The sequence below is a fragment of the Callorhinus ursinus genome, unplaced genomic scaffold, assembly GCF_003265705.2.
Source record: "Callorhinus ursinus isolate GAN/ISIS: 27379988/994484 unplaced genomic scaffold, GSC_fseal_2.0 scaffold124, whole genome shotgun sequence".
Classification (NCBI taxonomy): Eukaryota; Metazoa; Chordata; class Mammalia; order Carnivora; family Otariidae; genus Callorhinus; species Callorhinus ursinus.
In genome coordinates, this window is record NW_027397186.1 from 286,769 (window position 1) to 305,091 (window position 18,323).

Below are 18,323 nucleotides of genomic sequence, written 5' to 3' on the forward strand. Positions count from 1 at the left end.
AGATACTCCACCAACTGAGTGAGCCAGCCAGGTGTCCCATTCACAACTTCTGGAACTCTAAAGCTATTCTAAAATAAAAAAAGATTGTTAAACTATACATATGATATAAATACAGAGAACAAGCTGATGGTTGCCAGAGGCGCAGGGGTGGGGAGGATGGACAAAATGGGTGAAAGGGAGAGGGAGGTACAGGCTTCCAGTTATGGAATGAATAAGTCATGGGGATAAAAGAGACAGCATAGGGAATATAACCAATGGTATTGTAATAGCGTTGTATGGTGACACATGGTAGCTACACTTGTGATGAACATAGCATAATGTATAGAGAAGTTGAATCACTACGTTGTACACCTGAAACTAATGTAACATTGTGTATCAAGTATACTTCAATAACAAAGTACATGGGAATGACAAATATATATATATATATATATATATATATATATATATATACGTGAGGGTGTGTATGATAACACTGACCAATATATAATATATAACTATATATGAAAGTTAATATATGACAATATAGTATATGTAACATGTATACACATATAACATATATATAACATGCAAACAAATTAGAAAAATGAACATCTTTAAAGAAGCAAGAGCAAAAGCATATCAATAGGTGGTCAGTATGTGAAAAGAAATGTTCAACCTTACTCTCATACAGTACCAATGGTACGTAAATGATTTTGACCTTTCTGGAAAGGAGCTTGCCAGCATATAAGAGCTTTAAGATGTTCATACTTTTTGACTTAGTAAGTCCACTTCAGAGTAACTTCCTTAAAGGGTTTATCTAACTTGCACACAGTGTTTTATGGCGAATATAGTCTTCACTGGGTTATTTGTCATAGGAAGTAAGTGGAAACCAGGATCTAAATATGCAACATTGGGGAATATGGTGGTGAGCTTTATGATCTGTACATACTCTGAAGCCATTCAAATATATCGAAGAAGAGTGAGGCATAATGATCAAGAGCATAAGTTTTTTTTTTTTATATTTTATTTATTTATTTGAGAGAGCGCGCGAGCACAAGCGGCGTGAGGGGCAGAGAGAGAAGCAGGCTCCCCGCTGAGCGGGTCTCCGGAATCATGACCTGCGTGGAGGGCAGATGCTTAACTGACTGAGCCACCCAGGCACCCTGAGCATAGGTTTTGAAAACGGATCTGGATTCAAGACAGATCTGAATTCAAGTTGAAGCACCATCATTGGCTGAGTGATTTGGGGCAAATCACTTCATAGTCTTTCTAAGCCCCACTTACCTGTAATATAGGGGCAATAAGAGTTTCAGGCCATGCGGTTTCATGAAGGTTCAGCAAGTTTATTCATGTGTTTAGCACAGTGCCTGGCAGGTAGCTCAGTAAATAGTAACTCACAATAACTCTAGGATGTAGGTTTTTACAGATGAGAAAATGGGATCAGAGAGAGGACGAGTCGCTTACCCAAGTTCACATATTCACATGGCTAGTAAGTGGGAGCTGGGCTTCAAACACAGAAATTTGGACTTCAAAACCCATCTTCATGACCAAACTCTAAAATGTCAGCTGCTATTTGTGCTGTTGCAGCACCTGCTGCTTTACTGACACGGGACAATGACTATGGAAAAATATTGAGTAAAAAAAAGTAGAATACAAGACTTTATATAGTATTATTCTAATTTTTCTTTGAAATTTATATATATGTATATTCATATATTTATATGGATAAAAGGCTAGAAGAAAATATGCCAACATATTAAAGCATTTAGAACAGTCCTGGCACATAAAAAATGGAAAGTATTATCATTATGGTCATTTGTTTCGGTGTTCTGAAGATTTGCCAAAATGGTCTAAATGTGAATTTAGTAGTATTTATCTTGCTCAGGACTCAGACTTCCTGGATCTGAGAATTCACATCTTTAATTCATCAGTTCTGGAACATCCCCAGTCATTACTTCTTTGAATATTACTTTTTTCCCCCATTTGTCCTCTATGTGTCTTCACCTCTCTTTCATATTTTTATTTCTTTATCTCTCTGTGCTGTTTTCTGTATATCTATATTCCAGTTTTCCACTTTTTCTCTCTAGCTGTGCTCAATCTGTGGTTTAATTTGTCCATTGAGGTTTTAGTTTTAAAACTATTTTTTTCATTTCTAGAATTATTTCTTAAAAATTTGGGGTAGTGAAAAAAGCAGAAATCAACAAATGTTGATTTAACAGCAGGTAGATTGAAATGAGATCCTTTCTGCTGATGAAAAAAATTATTTGGTCTGTTTTTTTAAAAAAAAATCGTGTCCTTTTCTCATGTTTTCTTTTTTTAAAGATTTTATTTATTTATTTGACAGAGAGAGACACAGTGAGAGAGGGAACACAAGCAGGAGGAGTGGCAGAGGGAGAAGCAGGCTTCCTGCTGAGCAGGGAGCCCGATGCGGGGCTCGATCCCAGGACCCTGGGATCATGACCTGAGCTGAAGGCAACCGCTAACCGACTGAGCCACCCAGGTGCCCCTCTCATGTTTTCAGTTATGTCTGTAATCATTTTACACAGAATTCTAGTGTTAGATGATTCTAACACTGAAGAGTTATCTGAAGATTTGGAGTCTAATCCTGCTGTTGTGTCTTCAGGCATTGGCTGCTGATGGGGTATTGCTTCATGTGTTTTGTAATATTCTTATTATAAATTGTGTTCAGTGTGGCTTTACCTGTGGGGATCTTGTGGAAGATTCGTTCCCCTAAAGCTGTTTTATGTTGCTTCTGCCAGGTAGTTCAAGGGATATCAACAGCTAGGAACCACTGTCTACTAATATTTTGACCTGGAGCATTCTTGGACCTTGCAGGATATGTTTTAAATTCCAAACCCATGTGAAAGCAGGTTTGAGATTACAAATCCTCATAGGGAGACCTTTTTTCTGCCTTCCCAGATACCAGGCTGTCTTCCCTATGCTAGTGAGTGGATTTTTGTCTGGTTCACCCTTATCGTAGGGGCAATCCTTGAAAGTTTCACCTTTCTACAGATGTCTTAGTTCCAACTCCCTGTCGTAGGCCCAAGGCTCTGTTTACTGCCTCTGCATAGTCTTCAAAACCTAAGCCACCTGCATCCCACCATTAAAGCAGCTAAAGCTTCAACTCCTGCTAAATGCTCTGGTTTGGGGTTTCCCACTTTGTGTTTGGACCCTTAATGATTTCCTTTACGTACTTGCAAACTCAGCTATACATTTGAAAGGATGCTATACTTTATTCTGTATTTCTCCATGTTTTACAGTATGGACAGACTTGCAGGTTATTTTCACCATCATGAAAGATTATTTTTAAAGGAAAATAACCTTAGGATGGCAGGCAGCACTGGCTTAGACGTTACTCCGTTATTGAGGAGGCCATCCCCCTTTCACAGAAGAATGTAAATGGACTTTTTTCTGCCCTATTCCATTTTAAAATATTTTTTGCTTGCCTAAAAAAGGAAACGAAACTGTCAACCTACCAGTTACCTGAGGTCTGTTGCCTCTTTTATTAATCTTTTTATCCAAGTCTTGGTACATTTGGCAGAATACCAGACTTCTTGCCGGTTTCTTGCCAAGGACTGTAGTGAAGGTGGGGAGGATACCTCTCACATATGTGTGTATATTATGGATGGGTCATTTTTAATATGAGAAAATTGATCAGATGAATGGTTCTCCAGTTTTTTGGTGAGCTCTGTTACAGAAGTAAAAGCTGTTTGGCATGCCTTTTAGAAAGGAGAGAGTGATTTATCTCCTTTCACACATTTCAAGAATGAATGTATAATATAATATGGATACAGAATAGGTTGTAAATGGGTGAATCTTGAATGGTTGGTCATCCTCATTTTTTCCCTCTTCTCTGAGTCATCAAAACCCAGCCTATCTACCTCGTAATTACCTTTCTACCTTAAAAATCTATCCAGTCTCCACCTCTAGTCTTGTCCTTCAGTCCTTGGCCCTGTTGTGATTGTAATCTGCCTGAAACACGTGCTTAAAATACTTTAGATGTTCCCCCATCAACTTCAAAATGAAATGCAAACTCCTTAGCATAGCATAAATAGTCCATGTCTACCTCGTGATTCTTATCTCGAGATTCTCCAGTATCTACCTTGCATTTCAGTTGCACCAGATCACTAGCACTTCCCCCAAATTCTACATATTCTTATTAGGCCCAAGAAAGTACTTAATGAAAATATTACTGGTTTTAACAAAATATTATTGATGAATTTGCTTTCATTAAAGCCAGGAAAGTAAACTTTAATAAATTCTGGTGTTGGCATGAGTAAAATATTTAGCCTTAATGCTATGAGTTTTAATGTATCTACTTTGCAATTTTTCGACTGCTTTCATGTTCTGGAAAAAAATTAACCATTCAGGAATACATGAAAACATGTATATGGGGCCCACATTTTTCCTTTTGCCTCAAGCTCCAGTATGGCTCAATATGGCACTTTTGTTCATCTTGTCCTTATTTAAAATTTTGATACTCTGTTCATCATGGATTTTTGCATTAATTTTAGTTGACAAATGCGGAATTATCTAGATTATGGAGGTTTTCATTTTGTAACCCCTTAAATTCTGTGCACACGGTGAGTGCCTTATTCATCCCATACTTATCCCACACTTGCTTGAGATCCTTAGGTATATAAATAATCCATTTGAAACTAGTGGGCATCTGATAGTATTGCAGTTGAAATATAGAGCTTTTAGTCCTGGAAGTGGTTTCCATCTTTTTATTTTTCTTATTTTTATGTTTTCATTTAATTAATTAATTTTTAGTACAGAGTTCAGAGTTCTGAAGTGGGAAGAAATTTTATTTTTTAAAATAAGATTTATATTTTGAATAGGTAATACATTCACATGATTCGAAATTCAAAAGGCATACAGAAAAGATGTCAAGTCTCTTCCCATCCTTATCCTCTAAGCACCTAGCCCCTCTTCTTGGAGGCAACCAACATTTCACAATATCCTTCAAGAGATGATTTATGCTTATTCAAATGTGTACATATATTTTAATCTCCCCTCTTTTACACAAATGGTAGCATGCTGTGTCACGAATCTTGCTCTTTTAATTTAACTATGTACTGGAGTTCAAGCCATATTGGTGTATATATATATATATATGGGTTCCTTATCCATTTTTATAGTTGCATAGTTAAGTCTCTCATTGTAGGAACATTATTTAATCAATATCTCATTGAGAGACACTTGGGTGGTTTCCAGTGACTAACTTGTCATTTTGAACATGTGAGTATATCTACGGGATGAATTCCTAGAAGTCAGATTTCTGGAATAGGTTTATGCATATATAATTTGGTAGATATCGTTAAACTGTTGTCCATGGAGATGGTACCAATTTATACCCCCACCAGGAATGTAAGGACAACTGTTTCCTTACACTGGCCACACAACAGTTATCAGGCTTCTGCTTTGCCAGTCTAAGAGGTGAGAGGTGATATTTCAGTGCAGGTTTTTAAATTTCTCTTAAATATAAACATCTTTTCTCCCGTTCAAGAGCCATTTGTATTTCCATTTCTTTGAATTGTCTCTCTATATCCTTTGTCCATTTTTCTATTGAATGGTCTTTTGTTATTGATTTGTAGGGGCCCTTTATGTAATAAGGAAATTAGTCCTTTGTAGAAAAGTTTCAAATATTTGTTTCCTTTTTATTGTTTTTCTTTTAACTTTGCTAATGGAAGTTTTTGCTGTTCAGAACTTATTTTATGTAGACAAAACTGACAACCTTTTATTTTATGGCTTTTGAGTTTTGTGTGAAGTGGGGAAGCTTGGTGAAAGCTCACTCAATAAAGACGGAGGGGGATCTTAATAATCACTATATCAGTAAGGAAGGGAATGTGAATCAGTTGACCATTAGAAATTTCTAAAATTCCATAGTCTTTGCAATTTTCCCATATTTATTCTGTATTTTGTCCCCATGTCTATTTCCCCAGAGTGATTAAAACAAAGCCCTTGACATGCTGAGGGCCTATGTGCTTGTCTTGAATAGGAAGAATGGGGTGAATTGGGAATAATAGTTAATCTGGTAGGAAGAAGAATCCCCAAAGAAGTGTTGGCAGCTTTAAGAGGAAAAGAAAGCATCCCTGGGACCTGCCTGAGGGAAGAAAAAAGAAGAAAGTGCTTGAAAAATGGGGATCAGCTCTTTCGACCTGGTGGTGTAACCTGCCACACAATGATAATGAAAGAGAGCTGTTTAGAGAAAGACCTAGACAAAAAGAAAAAAAATTAAAAGAACTAGACAGTGTCGATAATGTTTCCTTTTTCGTGACAAGGTACAACTAGCAATATCATGACATTAGGTTTTTAATTTGAACAACACTGGCTTAGTACACAAGTCAGTCACATTATATAGAAAATGGCTTAAGCCTTAAGGAAATGACTATAGGTCTCAAGTACAGTTTAACAAATATTGCTGAGTCCCTGAATCCCATTTCCTTCTTCTTCTTTTTTGTCATTCGACTCCTGCCTCCTTTCCTTATCAAAGTAGAGTATTTAAAACCCAAGCGGTATTTTTATCTTACTTTTTCTTCTTGGCTTTTTTCTCAACTTTCCTGTTAGAGGTTTATAGAACATTAGATGTGCCCATGTGGCTCAGTCAGTTAAGCATCTGCCTTTGGCTCAGGTCATGATCTTGGGGTCCTGGGATGGAGCCCCCATGTCGGGCTCCCTGCTCAGTGGGGGATCTGTTTCTCCCTCTCCCTTTGCCCTTCCCTCCACCCCAGCTCGTGCTCTCTAATAAATAAAATATTTAAGAAGTTTATAGAACATTGTATCTATGAGTAATCTTTTAAGTATTTCTGACTTTAGGGGTATGCTTATGTTCCTTAAATCGGAAGACGGCAAGAAACATTTCCAGGGGTTACCCAGACACTGGAACTATGGAACTGGGCATAGCCATTTGTGTACCTTCCTCTCTGCAGCCTGTTCAGTGTGATCAGTTGATACCTTCTTTCTCCCTGCTCACCTTTGCTGCCCTTTGCACCTCCAGGCATCCCCTCATTGGCACATTATTCTATACCCTACCTCCTTTCTTATCATGTTTTACTCCCTTTCCACGTTACTCCAGATTTCTCTCACAGCTCCCCCAAATTCCTGATATGTCCCCACTTGCACTATTTGAATCCAGTCTTCCACAGTCTCTTGGCTGAATTAACAAAATACTCTTACTACCGTTCTCTCTGCCTTAATCCAGCTACCATTTAGCTGTTAAAGTGATCAAAATACATCCATGATGGTAAGGGGAGGACTTTCATTTATTTTAAACAATTCTATACTGTTTGAAAGTTTTAAAACATGCATGTAGTACTGTTGTCTTTTTTAAAAAGTACAAATATCCTTATATTGTTCCACTGTTCTCTCTAATGGCTCCACCAGGGTTATCCAAGATGCTCAGTTCTGAAAAATAGTAATAAAAAGCTACCATTTAAACATCTAGAGTGTGCCAAGTGCTTTACATGTGATTTCTTCTTTCAACCCTGTAAGGTGGGCATTACCTTTTCAGTTTTACAGGTAAAGAAACTGAAGATCAGAGGTTAAGTGACATCCCTAAGGTCACACAGGTGTTGGCAGGTGGAATCAGGATTTGAACCCAGTTCTGCCTAACTCTAAAACTCTAAAACCTATGCTCTTTCCACCATACCATGCTATCTCTAGAATGAAATGTTCCTTTTAAAGAAACATTACTTCCTATCTTTAGGTAGGAAGTTTAGGAGGTAGTTTAGTGTAGTAGTTCAAACCATTAGTTCTGGGGTCAAACTGCCTGGATTCAAATACCATCCTTATAACTTATTAGCTGTGTAACCTTGAATAAGTTCATTTCTCTGAACCTGACCTTCTCCATCTGTAAATGGGTATGGTAATAATAGTTCCTCTCTCATAGTTATAATTTTTAAAAAGATGACCCATGTGAAACACTTAGCACAGTATGTGGCAAATAGTATGCATACCCTCAGCGAAGCATAGCTATTATCATTATATTGCAGATAGATCTCCAAATTGTTGGCCCTTTTGTTCATCTAGAGTTCCTGATCAGTACATCTGCATCCTGGCTTGCTATATCCTAATTGTCCCTTCTATGCATGTCTGTGTAACAGAAAAGTACCATAATTATATTGTATAGGTTTTGCCTTCTTGAGTGATTTTTTTAAGATATAGCTTTAGGGGCACCTGGGTGGCTCAGTCCGTTAAGCGTCTGCCTTTGGCTCAGGTTGTGACCCCAGGGTCCTGGGATCGAGCCCTCCATCGGGCTCCCTGCTCCACAGGGAGCCTGCTTCTACCTCTGCCTCTCTGTCTCTCATGAATAAATGAATAAAATCTTTAAAAAAGTTTTAGATACACAATACAAATTTTATTAGTTCATACATTAAATGGCTAATTGCTGAAATGTTCCTCATTTGCTAAAGTGTCATAGAATGTAATGATTTGTCAAATTGCTTTAGCATTTCTTACAGGAGTTCCTCAAAGTAGTAATTCAATTTTCTTTTATCTATTTATTTGTCATTTTTGCTGTGTTGTGACCAGTTCCACTCGCTTATCTTCACAGTGGGACCTCCTGATGGCCTGGGTAACCTCCTAGTGTATATTCTTACCTGGTCTTCTGTTGGCTCACTTTCTGCGTCAGGCATCAAGTTTGGGCATTGCCTTGAAGCAGCTATTTTAGGGAAGCCAATCTCAAAGCCAGCCCTCAACTGGATACTGTTGTCTTGTGATTGGTGTAGCATTCAAATGAACTATCTGAACAGGGCCTTGGATATACTTTCAGTACCTATGCAGACAAGGCCATGTGGTGTCTGCTTCTCCCGACAGCTGTCATCACCTTCTCTGCCATTCTTTCAAGGAATGGCAGTGTAGGCCCTCAACAACCTTGGTTAGTACCACATATGGTTTCCTTACCATAGTTCTCTGCCTTTTTTCCTCCACACCTTTGGAGATGTCCCTTGTGGTCTGTATCTGTTGCCCTTTGACTGGAGATCAGTTAATCTAAACAATACTCTCTCTCTTCCATGGAATAAACAGGCAAATTACCAGACTTTTCTGCATCGGCCTCTTTTGAGTCCAGAAGATGAAGCTAGAAGAAGAGTATGAAGAGTCTTAAAAGAAGCACTACTGGGTGGTCTTTGAAATAAAATCGTCCTAGGCCAAGATTTTTTATTAAGGTACTGATAGGAGTGAAAAGTGGTTTTTTTTTTAATTTAAAAAAAATTTAAAAAAAGGACTGATTGCTTTGCATGTGAATGTTATCTTACATGGGGTTAACCGACATATTTTTTTAAGATTTTATTTATTTATTTGAGAGAGAACAAGCAGTGGGGAGGGGCAGAGGGAAAGAGAGAAGCAGACTTCCCACTGAGCAGGAAGACTGATGTGGGGCTCAAGCCCAGGATCCTGGGATCATGACCTGAGCTGAAGGCAGGTTCTTAACCAACTGAGCCACCCAGGTGTCCTCTGACTTGTTATATTTTTAAATCTAAACTCCGTCTAGAGACTTGTTACCATAAATACAAAGTTCTTGCTTGACTTCCTTGTATCCGTTATCCCTAATGTTCATTCACAGACTCATGGGCAGGGGCCTTAGGGATAGTCTTGGTCCAGTTTTCACAGTATGTTTAGTAAAACCCTAGAGGTCCTAAGACAGTGCTTCAGGCACCACAGGAGTGGGTGAAGTGGGGGTGGGGGTGACAACAGTGGGCCTCTTTCCAAACCAGCTTTGCTTTTCTATTTTATGTATTAGGCTTCCAAGTAAGATTTCATTTCAGGGAAAGAGTCTGCTAATTCAAACCTTTTGTTTCATACTTGGAGTCTTAAGCATTCTACCCTGAATACTGAAATGAGAACTTTGAGTGTTATTAGGGCTGACAGTACCAACTTTCTATCAAGATTCTGAAGTTTCTGAGATTGACAAAGCAAAAAGCTCAAATTGTTGCTCTGGTATACTTAACCTCCTTGACGATGGGGACAATGTTCTACCTTTCCTTTCTCCCATTATCTTGTACCTAGTAGTACTGAACATACACTTGGTGCTCAAGCATACTGTATAAATCCAACAGACCCTCCCTCTCATTATGTACATTAGCTGAGCAAGCAGGTAACATTGTAAAAAAAAAGTTACATCTGTGTCTAAATGTGACTATTTTTTTAAAGATTTTATTTATTTGAGAGAGCGAGAATGAGAGACAGAAAGCACCAGAGGGAAGAAGGTCAGAGGGAGAAGCAGACCCCCCGCTGAGCAGGGAGCCCGATGTGGGACTCGATCCCGGGACTCCAGTTTCATGACCTGAGCCGAAGGCAGTTGCTTAACCAACTGAGCCACCCAGGCGCCCGTGACTGGAGTATTTTAATACTGTATAAAGGAAGAGTAAGGAATGATAGTTAATAATAAAACAGTAATATATACGAAAAAGGAGGAATAAGGAAGAATGAATAAGAAGGCAAAGATTAAAGGACCCTTCCTTTATGATTTGAGGTTTTCCATGAACACACTAAATTTTGTAGGAAAAAAAACAAAGGGGATATACAGATACAAAGTACATGCTAGACACCTACCCTAAGAGCCTGATTTTTCTTGGACTTTAAAACGCCATTATTCTTACTGCTGTACATGTACAGGTTCTCCAAATAGCAGCTGGACCCTCCTAAAACTTAAGTTGTATCACATTACTCATCTGCTAAAAACGCTCACGTGGCTCCCCAACTTGCTTGCTAAAAGCCAAGTCCTTGCAATGGCCTACAACCCCCTACATGATCAGTGCACTTACCTGCCTCCCAGCCCCAATCCGTCTCACGCTTATGTCTCTGACTTTATTTCTTACCATTCTCCTTACTCATTTTACTCCAGCCCTACTGACCTTTTGACTGTTCTACCTTAGTGTCACGGCATGCTGCTCTGACCTTGGGGCCTTTGGACCTGCTGTCATCTCTGCCTGCAATGTTCTTCACAGATACCAACATGGCTTGGTCATTTAATTCTGTTATCTCAAATAACAACAGCCCCACAAACAGTCCCTAATACCCCAGACTGCTTTTTCTCCATGGCACTCATTAAATGGACATATTTATGGGTTTGTTGCCTGTCTCCCCTCTCCTAGAACATAAGCTCCACATGGGCAGGGACTTCGTTTTTTGTGCACTCTTGAAGCCCTGGCACCAAAAACAGTGTCTGACACAGAAAAATCACTTAAACTTTTGTAAATTTTTTCACCAGGATTTAAAAAAAAAAAAATCCTTGTGGTACCTCTATGGTGGAAAGCTAAAAGGACTTGAGGCTTCTAGAAATGTGTATCTCCCCAACCTTCAGGGATCAGAACTAGAGGCTCCCAACACCTAGTTCCCTGTTAGGTCTACACTCCAGTCTACTAGCATCTGAAGTTGGGAGGGGAATCCAGTCATTATAACCTCGTCCACTCCACTCAGGGAGCTGACTGTCAGCACTGAATCCCTTCCCTCCCCAACTCATCTCAAGGTTCTCCTTTCTCACAAAAAGGTCAGACAAGACATCCCTGGAATACTGTGCTGTTTGTTACCTGCACAGATCAAGTACCCAGACAGGCTACACTTCAGTCTTGGAACCAGCCTACACCAAATCTCTCCAGGGTGCAGGTGATAACCAGAATAGAAAGCCTTCTGAATCAGAGTTTAATTTTGTAGAAGCTTTTATTTCAGTGATCAAAAGAATGCAATAAATGGAGTCTACACTGATTAACATTAGGCATGCACCTCTACCTGAAACTGCTGTTAGTTTTTGACTGGCCTAAATCTTTACAACCTATTTAGGCACATCTTTGAATTTTTCGGACCCTGATATACAGGGTAAGTAAGCTTCTTCCTTATGGCAGTTTAGTAATGAGAATTATGCTCACTGACTAGATTCCTTTTTAACTAAAGGCCTCTAGACATTCAGGCTACCTGTACTACCTCAAGACCATACCTTATACATTTAAGAAAATCACAGCATAAGGGAGGGAGAGAATCTAGAAAGCTGAGTGTATTGTATGAACATACCATAGATTTTTTTCCAGCACTGATAGTCAAAACACTAGTTAAGGAGGCCTATAGTTAAGTACCAAATTACTCTTCTCCCACTGCTTCCCTTTCTGAGACACAACGATGTATATCCAATCTCCCCAGAAATCTGAAATGAATCCACACAAATGACAGACTTCTGTGGTCCCACAATCAAATTATAGAAAGCAGTTCCACTATCAAAATTATAGGGAGCAGTTAATGGGACTTTGAGAAAGCACAGTCCCACATACAGTAATATGCATCTAGTAGAGTTTTCCATTCATCTGTCAATTGTTTTCACATGATTAGCATTAAAAAACACAATCAAGTACACATATGACCCTCAAACCCCCCCTACACACACACACACACAAAATTGGTCTTTGTTCATTCTCAGATGACAGGATGTCCCAAGAGTGACAAAGGTGGGAGCCAATTCCCCCATAGCCTTTTCTTCAACTATCCCATCAACCGCTCTTCATTTCTTGAACTACCTTCCTTTTCCAAAGAGGTAATGCTGAGATCAGTCAGAAAGACTTTCTGAGAAAACTGGCTTGGATTTCTGGGTCTGTTCCAGTCGATTCAAGATGAATTGGCTTGTATCAATGAAGCGCTCAACACAGTTCACAAAACAGGCCTCAGCCCGACTGTCCAACTTTGGCCCAGGCTTGTCCATGCACTTCTCCTGCTCAGGAAAGGTACAGAAACACAAAGAGAACTTGAGAAAAAATTCAGGATGGGGGGAGGGAGGGAAAGCTAACTTGTTATTTATAGGAAAAACTTCACCTAAAAACAGTATCTGATATGTTACTATTTCACATTTGGCATGTGGCAAGCAGTTACTTAAATTCTCACAACAACCCTACAAAATAGATACTATCATTAATCCTCATTTTACAAAGAGGGAAATCGTGGCAGAGATATTTTGCCCAAAGTTATTGGAACAGAAAATGGTGGAGCTATTATAGAGCCAAAAAAAGGGGGGGGAGCAAAATACAAGTGGAGTAACCTTTCACTGAATCTGGTTTTAACTCCACAATGTTGCCAACATTAAATGCCTTTAGAGTAACTGCAGGGAAAAAAGGGTGAAAGAATAAATCACGTGACACCCTAAAACCTACCGAAGAAAAAAAAAGGAATTTATTACCCAAGATTCTATAACCTTGTCTACTTAAGCCAGAAGTTCTTGAATACTCTCAAGATGAATGGAAAATTCTATGAATTTTCCTAAAGGACCCACGGCTTACAGATTCTTAAAGGAGTCCTTAACCACACCCGCTTCTGGCCAAAGAATCAGTTTTTTTTTTAAGAATCAAAGCACCAAGGAGTACATAAAGTAAGCATCTGTTAGGGGTCAGAGTCCAGCAATACCATAGGTTTATGTGAAAGGGACTACGGAACTGATGACTGTATATAGTTCAAGTAAGTGGTTCAAATGAATTTTGTTCGTTATTCTCTGCTGTGTACACAAACCTCAGACTCTCCACTTCCAAGGAAAATTATCCTTAGCCTCTAAATCCTGAGATTTTTTCTTTCACAAGGCATGGCGGTTATGCTGTCCTTGGTAGCCAGAGAACACTTTGATCCCCAGCTGCAAATGCTTCCGTCCTTTCGACAAAGTCCCCTCACAGAGCATACTCAATTCCTCAACCTTCAGACCTGAAAGAGCTTGGTATTACACAACAACCCAACAAGAAAGCAAGAGTGTGTGTGTGTGTGTGTGTGTGTGTGTGTGTGTGTGTGTGTGTGTGTGGCGAGGGGGGGGAGATTACGCCACTTCTACAGTTAGTGGGCTAGAGCCACTCATTTCTCACGGGCAACAGCAACTGGGTAATCCAGGTAAACCCTGAGAAGTCCAGGAACAGGAGACTCACTCCCTGGGAATCGGGGCTCAAAAAAAAAAAAAAAAAACTCAGTATTGGTGGCTCTCATCAGTCTTGGTGACCAGCAATGGGCAGCTTCAACCTCAGGTGCCTAAAGTGCTGCTTGGGACAGGGGCAAAAGTCGGCTGTGATCCCCTGTCCTCGGCACCAACAAAGCCAAGGTCTGGGGTGAGAGTCCTCCGAGAAGCGGAGTCACCTTTTCTACCTTCTGGCTTGATCTGAGAAACCTGAAGAAACCAAGGCGATGCTAACCGGTCCTCCCCCTCCCCGAATCCCGGACGTTCTGGGGGGTCCCGCCGGGCAAGGGCAGGGGGAAGGTAGGTACAGTGGCCAGGTCCCAGCCCCAGGCTCCTTACCCAACAAAGTTCCGTCATCTGATGCACCAGTTGCTGGAAGCGTTGCTTCTGAGTCTCCACCTCGATGAAATGTTGCAGCTGTGGGTCCACCGAGCCCAAACCCGCCGCGGACGATGACGAGGAGGAATCCATCCCAGCGCCGCCACGCGTGCCGAGACGAACTCCGCACCAACTCACCGACCTTCACGTGTCTCCGCGACGGAACCGGAACCACAACCTGCCGTCTCTGGGCCCGCCCCCGTGAGCGCACCGCGCCGGCGCGCGGCCCCGGGCGCGGCCCCGCACCCCCCACTCCCCACCCCCACCCCACCCCCGCCCCCGCCCGCCGCTCCTCCCAGCCGTCGGTGCGCCGGGTTCCCGCCTGCGACCCCGCAGCAGCGACCCACGTGAGCCCTGAGGTCTCGGGGCATGCAGCCCAGTCCTGCGGTGCTGACAAGACGTTATTCCCAAAAAGAAAGGGGAAAAAAGTAAAAAAGGAAGTTACTTAACACCACGTGGCCGGTTTCCGGCCGGCCCCACAGCCCCGCCCCTGCCCACTTCCAAATTGGCCCGCGCTTTTCCCGCTGCGGTGCTGGTGCTTTCTTGGCCCGGATAGCTTGGCCCGTCTCTTAGCCAAACAGTTTTCTTTGAGGGTGTTTTGCCTCCTGATGGAGGAGAAAGAGGCTCCGATAGAATTTGTCCCCAACTTTCAGATTCATTCCGGTAATATTACATGCCCGCTCTGTGCCAGGCACTGGTGCTTTGCTTGTGAGTTTGTCTCTGACTCAGAGCCAGAATTTTCCATGAGCCAGAGGGGTTAAATTGCTGAGGATCTTGAGTTCTCAAAGTAGGAATATGCCAAACCAATGCCACACAACAGTTTTCTGGATCACTGAGATAGGGCGCTCCAGGGAGGTTGCATGATTAATCGAGATAGCAAGAAAACTTAATGCTTTCCAGTAATTTTATTTTATCAAAACACCCTCCCCTCCCATTTTTATGACACCATTTTATTCTTGCCAAATTCTGCCTCCCTCCCCCAAGCTCTAATGCCTACCCAAAGAGCTGTTGGACCCCTTGTCAGGCTATTTACACCCCTCCCTCCCCCAAACTTTCCATCCCAAATTCAGTCTGTCTTAATACTCCTGGAAAATTTTCTCTCTGAGGACAATACCAGGCACAATAATTCCTTGGTTTTTGCTCAGAAGGTACTATCTCAGAGAATTAAAGAAGAGAGTCATTCCTAGATGTAGAGAGGGGCCTTTGTGTATTCATTGAGAGCACAAGGCTCCAGGGCCTGTAAGCCTGGAATTTCCTCCGAAGAAGTGAAATTGGGGCTTGTGGAGAAGAGGAATGGAACCAAGAAGCTTATTGGTGAGCTCAGGATTCTTCATCCATGACATCTAGGATGTTGCTCAGAAGAATTTTGAAAGTGGGACGTTCCTCTGCTTTCTAAAACCAAAGAAAAAGCAGGCTGTTACAGTGGGCTAGAATCCAGAATTCAAGGGAAATGCAGTGAGTAAGCAGAAATGTTTATTAAGTATATACTATATGCCCTGTAGCATACCCTGTCAATTACACACACACACACACACACACACACACACACACACACACACACACAAGAAAGAAAAAGGAAAAGAAACTGAAGTGCTCCATGAAGTCCTTGTTCACTTTTCATCTTTAGTAACCCAGGTTATTAATGTGATGAGGACAATTTGCAAATTAAACTGGCAAACACTGATTAAAAACTGAGGGCAAATTCATTACAGACTTGTACACCAGTACATCATTATTTTGGATCCTCAAATGAAAAATGGCTAACTAAACAAGTTTAAATGTTTGCCAGAACTGAAATCTTGTAAACTTTCAAAAACTGTTTTATCATACCATAGCCAAAGTTTTATAGAGGAATTAACATCTCAAGACCGTGGGCTACATCACTGAATAGGGATCCCGAGCACCTGGGACATTTTATTACCATTGTCTGGCCTCTAGACTAAGGCCCTTTGGGACAGCCATGATCCACAAACCCCTAGGGTTTTACTAAACATACTGTGAAAACTGGACCAAGACTATCCCTAAGGCCCCTGCCCATGAGTCTATGAATGAACATTAGGGATAACGGATACAAGGAAGTCAAGCAAGAACTTTGTATTTATTTATGGTAACAGATCTCTAGACGGAGTTTAGATTTAAAAATATAACAAGTCAGAGGACACCTGGGTGGTTCAGTTGGTTAAGCGTCTGCCTTCAGCTCAGGTCATGATCCCAGGGTCCTGGGCTTGAGCCCCATATCAGTCTTCGGGCTTAGTGGGAAGTCTGCTTCTCTCTCTCTCTCTCTCTCTTTCCCTCTGCCCCTCCCCACTGCTTGTTCTCTCTTTCTCTCATATAAATAAATAAAATCTTTCAATTTCTTGTTCCTTTGAATCAGTGGTTCTTAAACTGCGCTGAGTATCAGAATTTCCGGGGAAGTTTAAAAGGACATTTCTGGGTTCTGCTTCAGACATACCTAATTGGAATCTCTGAGGATAAGGCCCAGCCATTTGCAGTTTTAAGAGTTCCCCAGGGATTCTGATATGCACGCAGTTTCAAGAGTATTACTTTAAACAGGCTGTGGAGAAAGGGCCTGTCTGAAATAGTTAAACTAGCAGAGTGAGGATGTCCTAGTTGGGAGGGAGCACAGTCAGTCTCCCTTAATCCTGCATGGCACAGGTGAGAGAAGAGAAATGGTTGTCCCTTTCTCCACACTTCCCCTGTGACCTCAGTTACTTGTTGAAGGGAAAGGAGCCACGCTCTGATCCAAGTCCCCACTTTTCAGCCCCCCAAGAGGGCTCCAGCTTCACGTATGTGCTTGTTGGACACCGTCCTGCCCTGTTTCTAGCACTGCAGCATTCATTTCCTACTAGAGATTTCGGTTGCCGAATTAAGGTTGCCAAGGACCTACCAAAAAGTGTAGAAAGCACCTCTGAAAGAACCCACGGTGAGAGCAATAAAACATTTTAGTAATAGTGGGACAGGCTCCCTGTTTTCAAAATACCACATCTACCCACATACCCCGCGATGCACCCCATTTAAAAATAAAAAAATGACCACGACCTATTTTAGTTCCCTTTCAGGAGGGTTTTTTTTTTTTTTTTTAATTCCAGTTAGGATCACAGCCAAAAAAGATTGGCAGTTAGTTAGTCTAATAGAAGAAAAGGCTAATGACTTCCAAAGGAATGAACATACATTTTAATGGCTTTTCTTTTGAAGTGTCCATATGTTTGGCCGAATGCCTTTAGCTGCCTGCTTATGCTAGGTGACACAGCCCCACAGCATCCCCTCCCCCTGAAGCTGAGTTGGTAATGGGGTCTGCTGAGGATACTCTAGTGGGAACTAGATGAGCCTGGGAAAGTCTTTGGCCATGAAAGGACTGGGGTACAGGTGGAGTCCCAGGATGTGTGTGGCTATCAGTGTGTGCCCAGCTGCCACAGAGCCGGGGAGAGTGGGGCCTGGGGGCCTGGCTGGCTAAATGGGAAAGGAGGCTCAAGGAAATAATTTGAGAGGTCCCCCCAAAACACTTACCTCATGCCAGCAGCTGTACATGATGGTATATACCCTCTCTGAAGCTAGATGAGGCCTATAGAGACGTAGGCCTTGGGCAATGTGCTCTGCGGTTTCACTGTTAGTAAATCTTTCATATGGCATCTTCCCCAGAGAGTAAATCTCCCACATCAAAACCCCTAGGAAATGAAGAAAATGCAGTAAGTCGATTTGCAGTCTCTTTGGGTAGTTGGGCTCCTCGTCTTCCTAGATCAACCTCAAATACTAGATTTCAGCTGATTCCCCACTCTGTGAATTTTACATTTTGTCCAAACTTCTGCTCTCATACTGACCACGCTGGAGGGTAGTCAGGGTTGGACTGGACAATTAGCTCCTCTGGAGTGAGACAGCCTCTTATTTGTCTTTGTAATTAGAGGGTCTGGCAGCGTCCCTTGGTACATAATCAGTATTCAGAAGCTGTGGAATACTGAACAAATTGTTTGTTCCTCTCAGTATATTCTAAGTCCTAAGAAGGCAGGGATCATGTCTAGGTTACTCTTTTTATCCTCAGGAACCCCTGTGGTGC

At 41.4% G+C, this 18,323-nt stretch overlaps 2 protein-coding genes across 3 annotated transcripts in view; both read right to left on the reverse strand.

The window, feature by feature from the left end:
- Window positions 1-11,624: 11,624 nt before the first annotated feature.
- On the reverse strand, window positions 11,625-14,488 carry TIMM8A (translocase of inner mitochondrial membrane 8A). Its single transcript, XM_025874514.2, has 2 exons — window positions 14,234-14,488; window positions 11,625-12,679 (listed from the first exon to the last, which is right to left on the reverse strand). Exons 1-2 carry the CDS (start codon window positions 14,363-14,365, stop codon window positions 12,518-12,520), a joined length of 294 nt encoding a protein of 97 aa, XP_025730299.1. The 5' UTR covers window positions 14,366-14,488; the 3' UTR covers window positions 11,625-12,517.
- A 670-nt stretch (window positions 14,489-15,158) lies between these two features.
- BTK (Bruton tyrosine kinase) overlaps window positions 15,159-18,323 on the reverse strand; it is a 31,296-nt gene continuing 28,131 nt past the window's right edge. For both annotated transcript variants that reach the window (XM_025874090.2, XM_025874033.2), the window contains exons 18-19: window positions 17,780-17,937; window positions 15,159-15,664 (exon numbers count right to left, since the gene is read on the reverse strand). In XM_025874090.2, the coding sequence (XP_025729875.1) occupies window positions 15,593-15,664; window positions 17,780-17,937 (230 nt within the window). In that variant the 3' untranslated portion in view covers window positions 15,159-15,592. The remainder of the gene's footprint in view (window positions 15,665-17,779; window positions 17,938-18,323) is intronic.

Excerpts from the sequence above, each read along its gene's own strand:
- TIMM8A (XM_025874514.2), bottom strand. The coding sequence starts at position 14,365 with ATGGATTCCTCCTCGTCATCGTCCGCGGCGGGTTTGGGCTCGGTGGAC. Across the intron at positions 12,680-14,233 it reads AGATGACGGAACTTTGTTGG|GAGAAGTGCATGGACAAGCC; the intron begins GTAAGGAGCCTG and ends TTTCCTGAGCAG.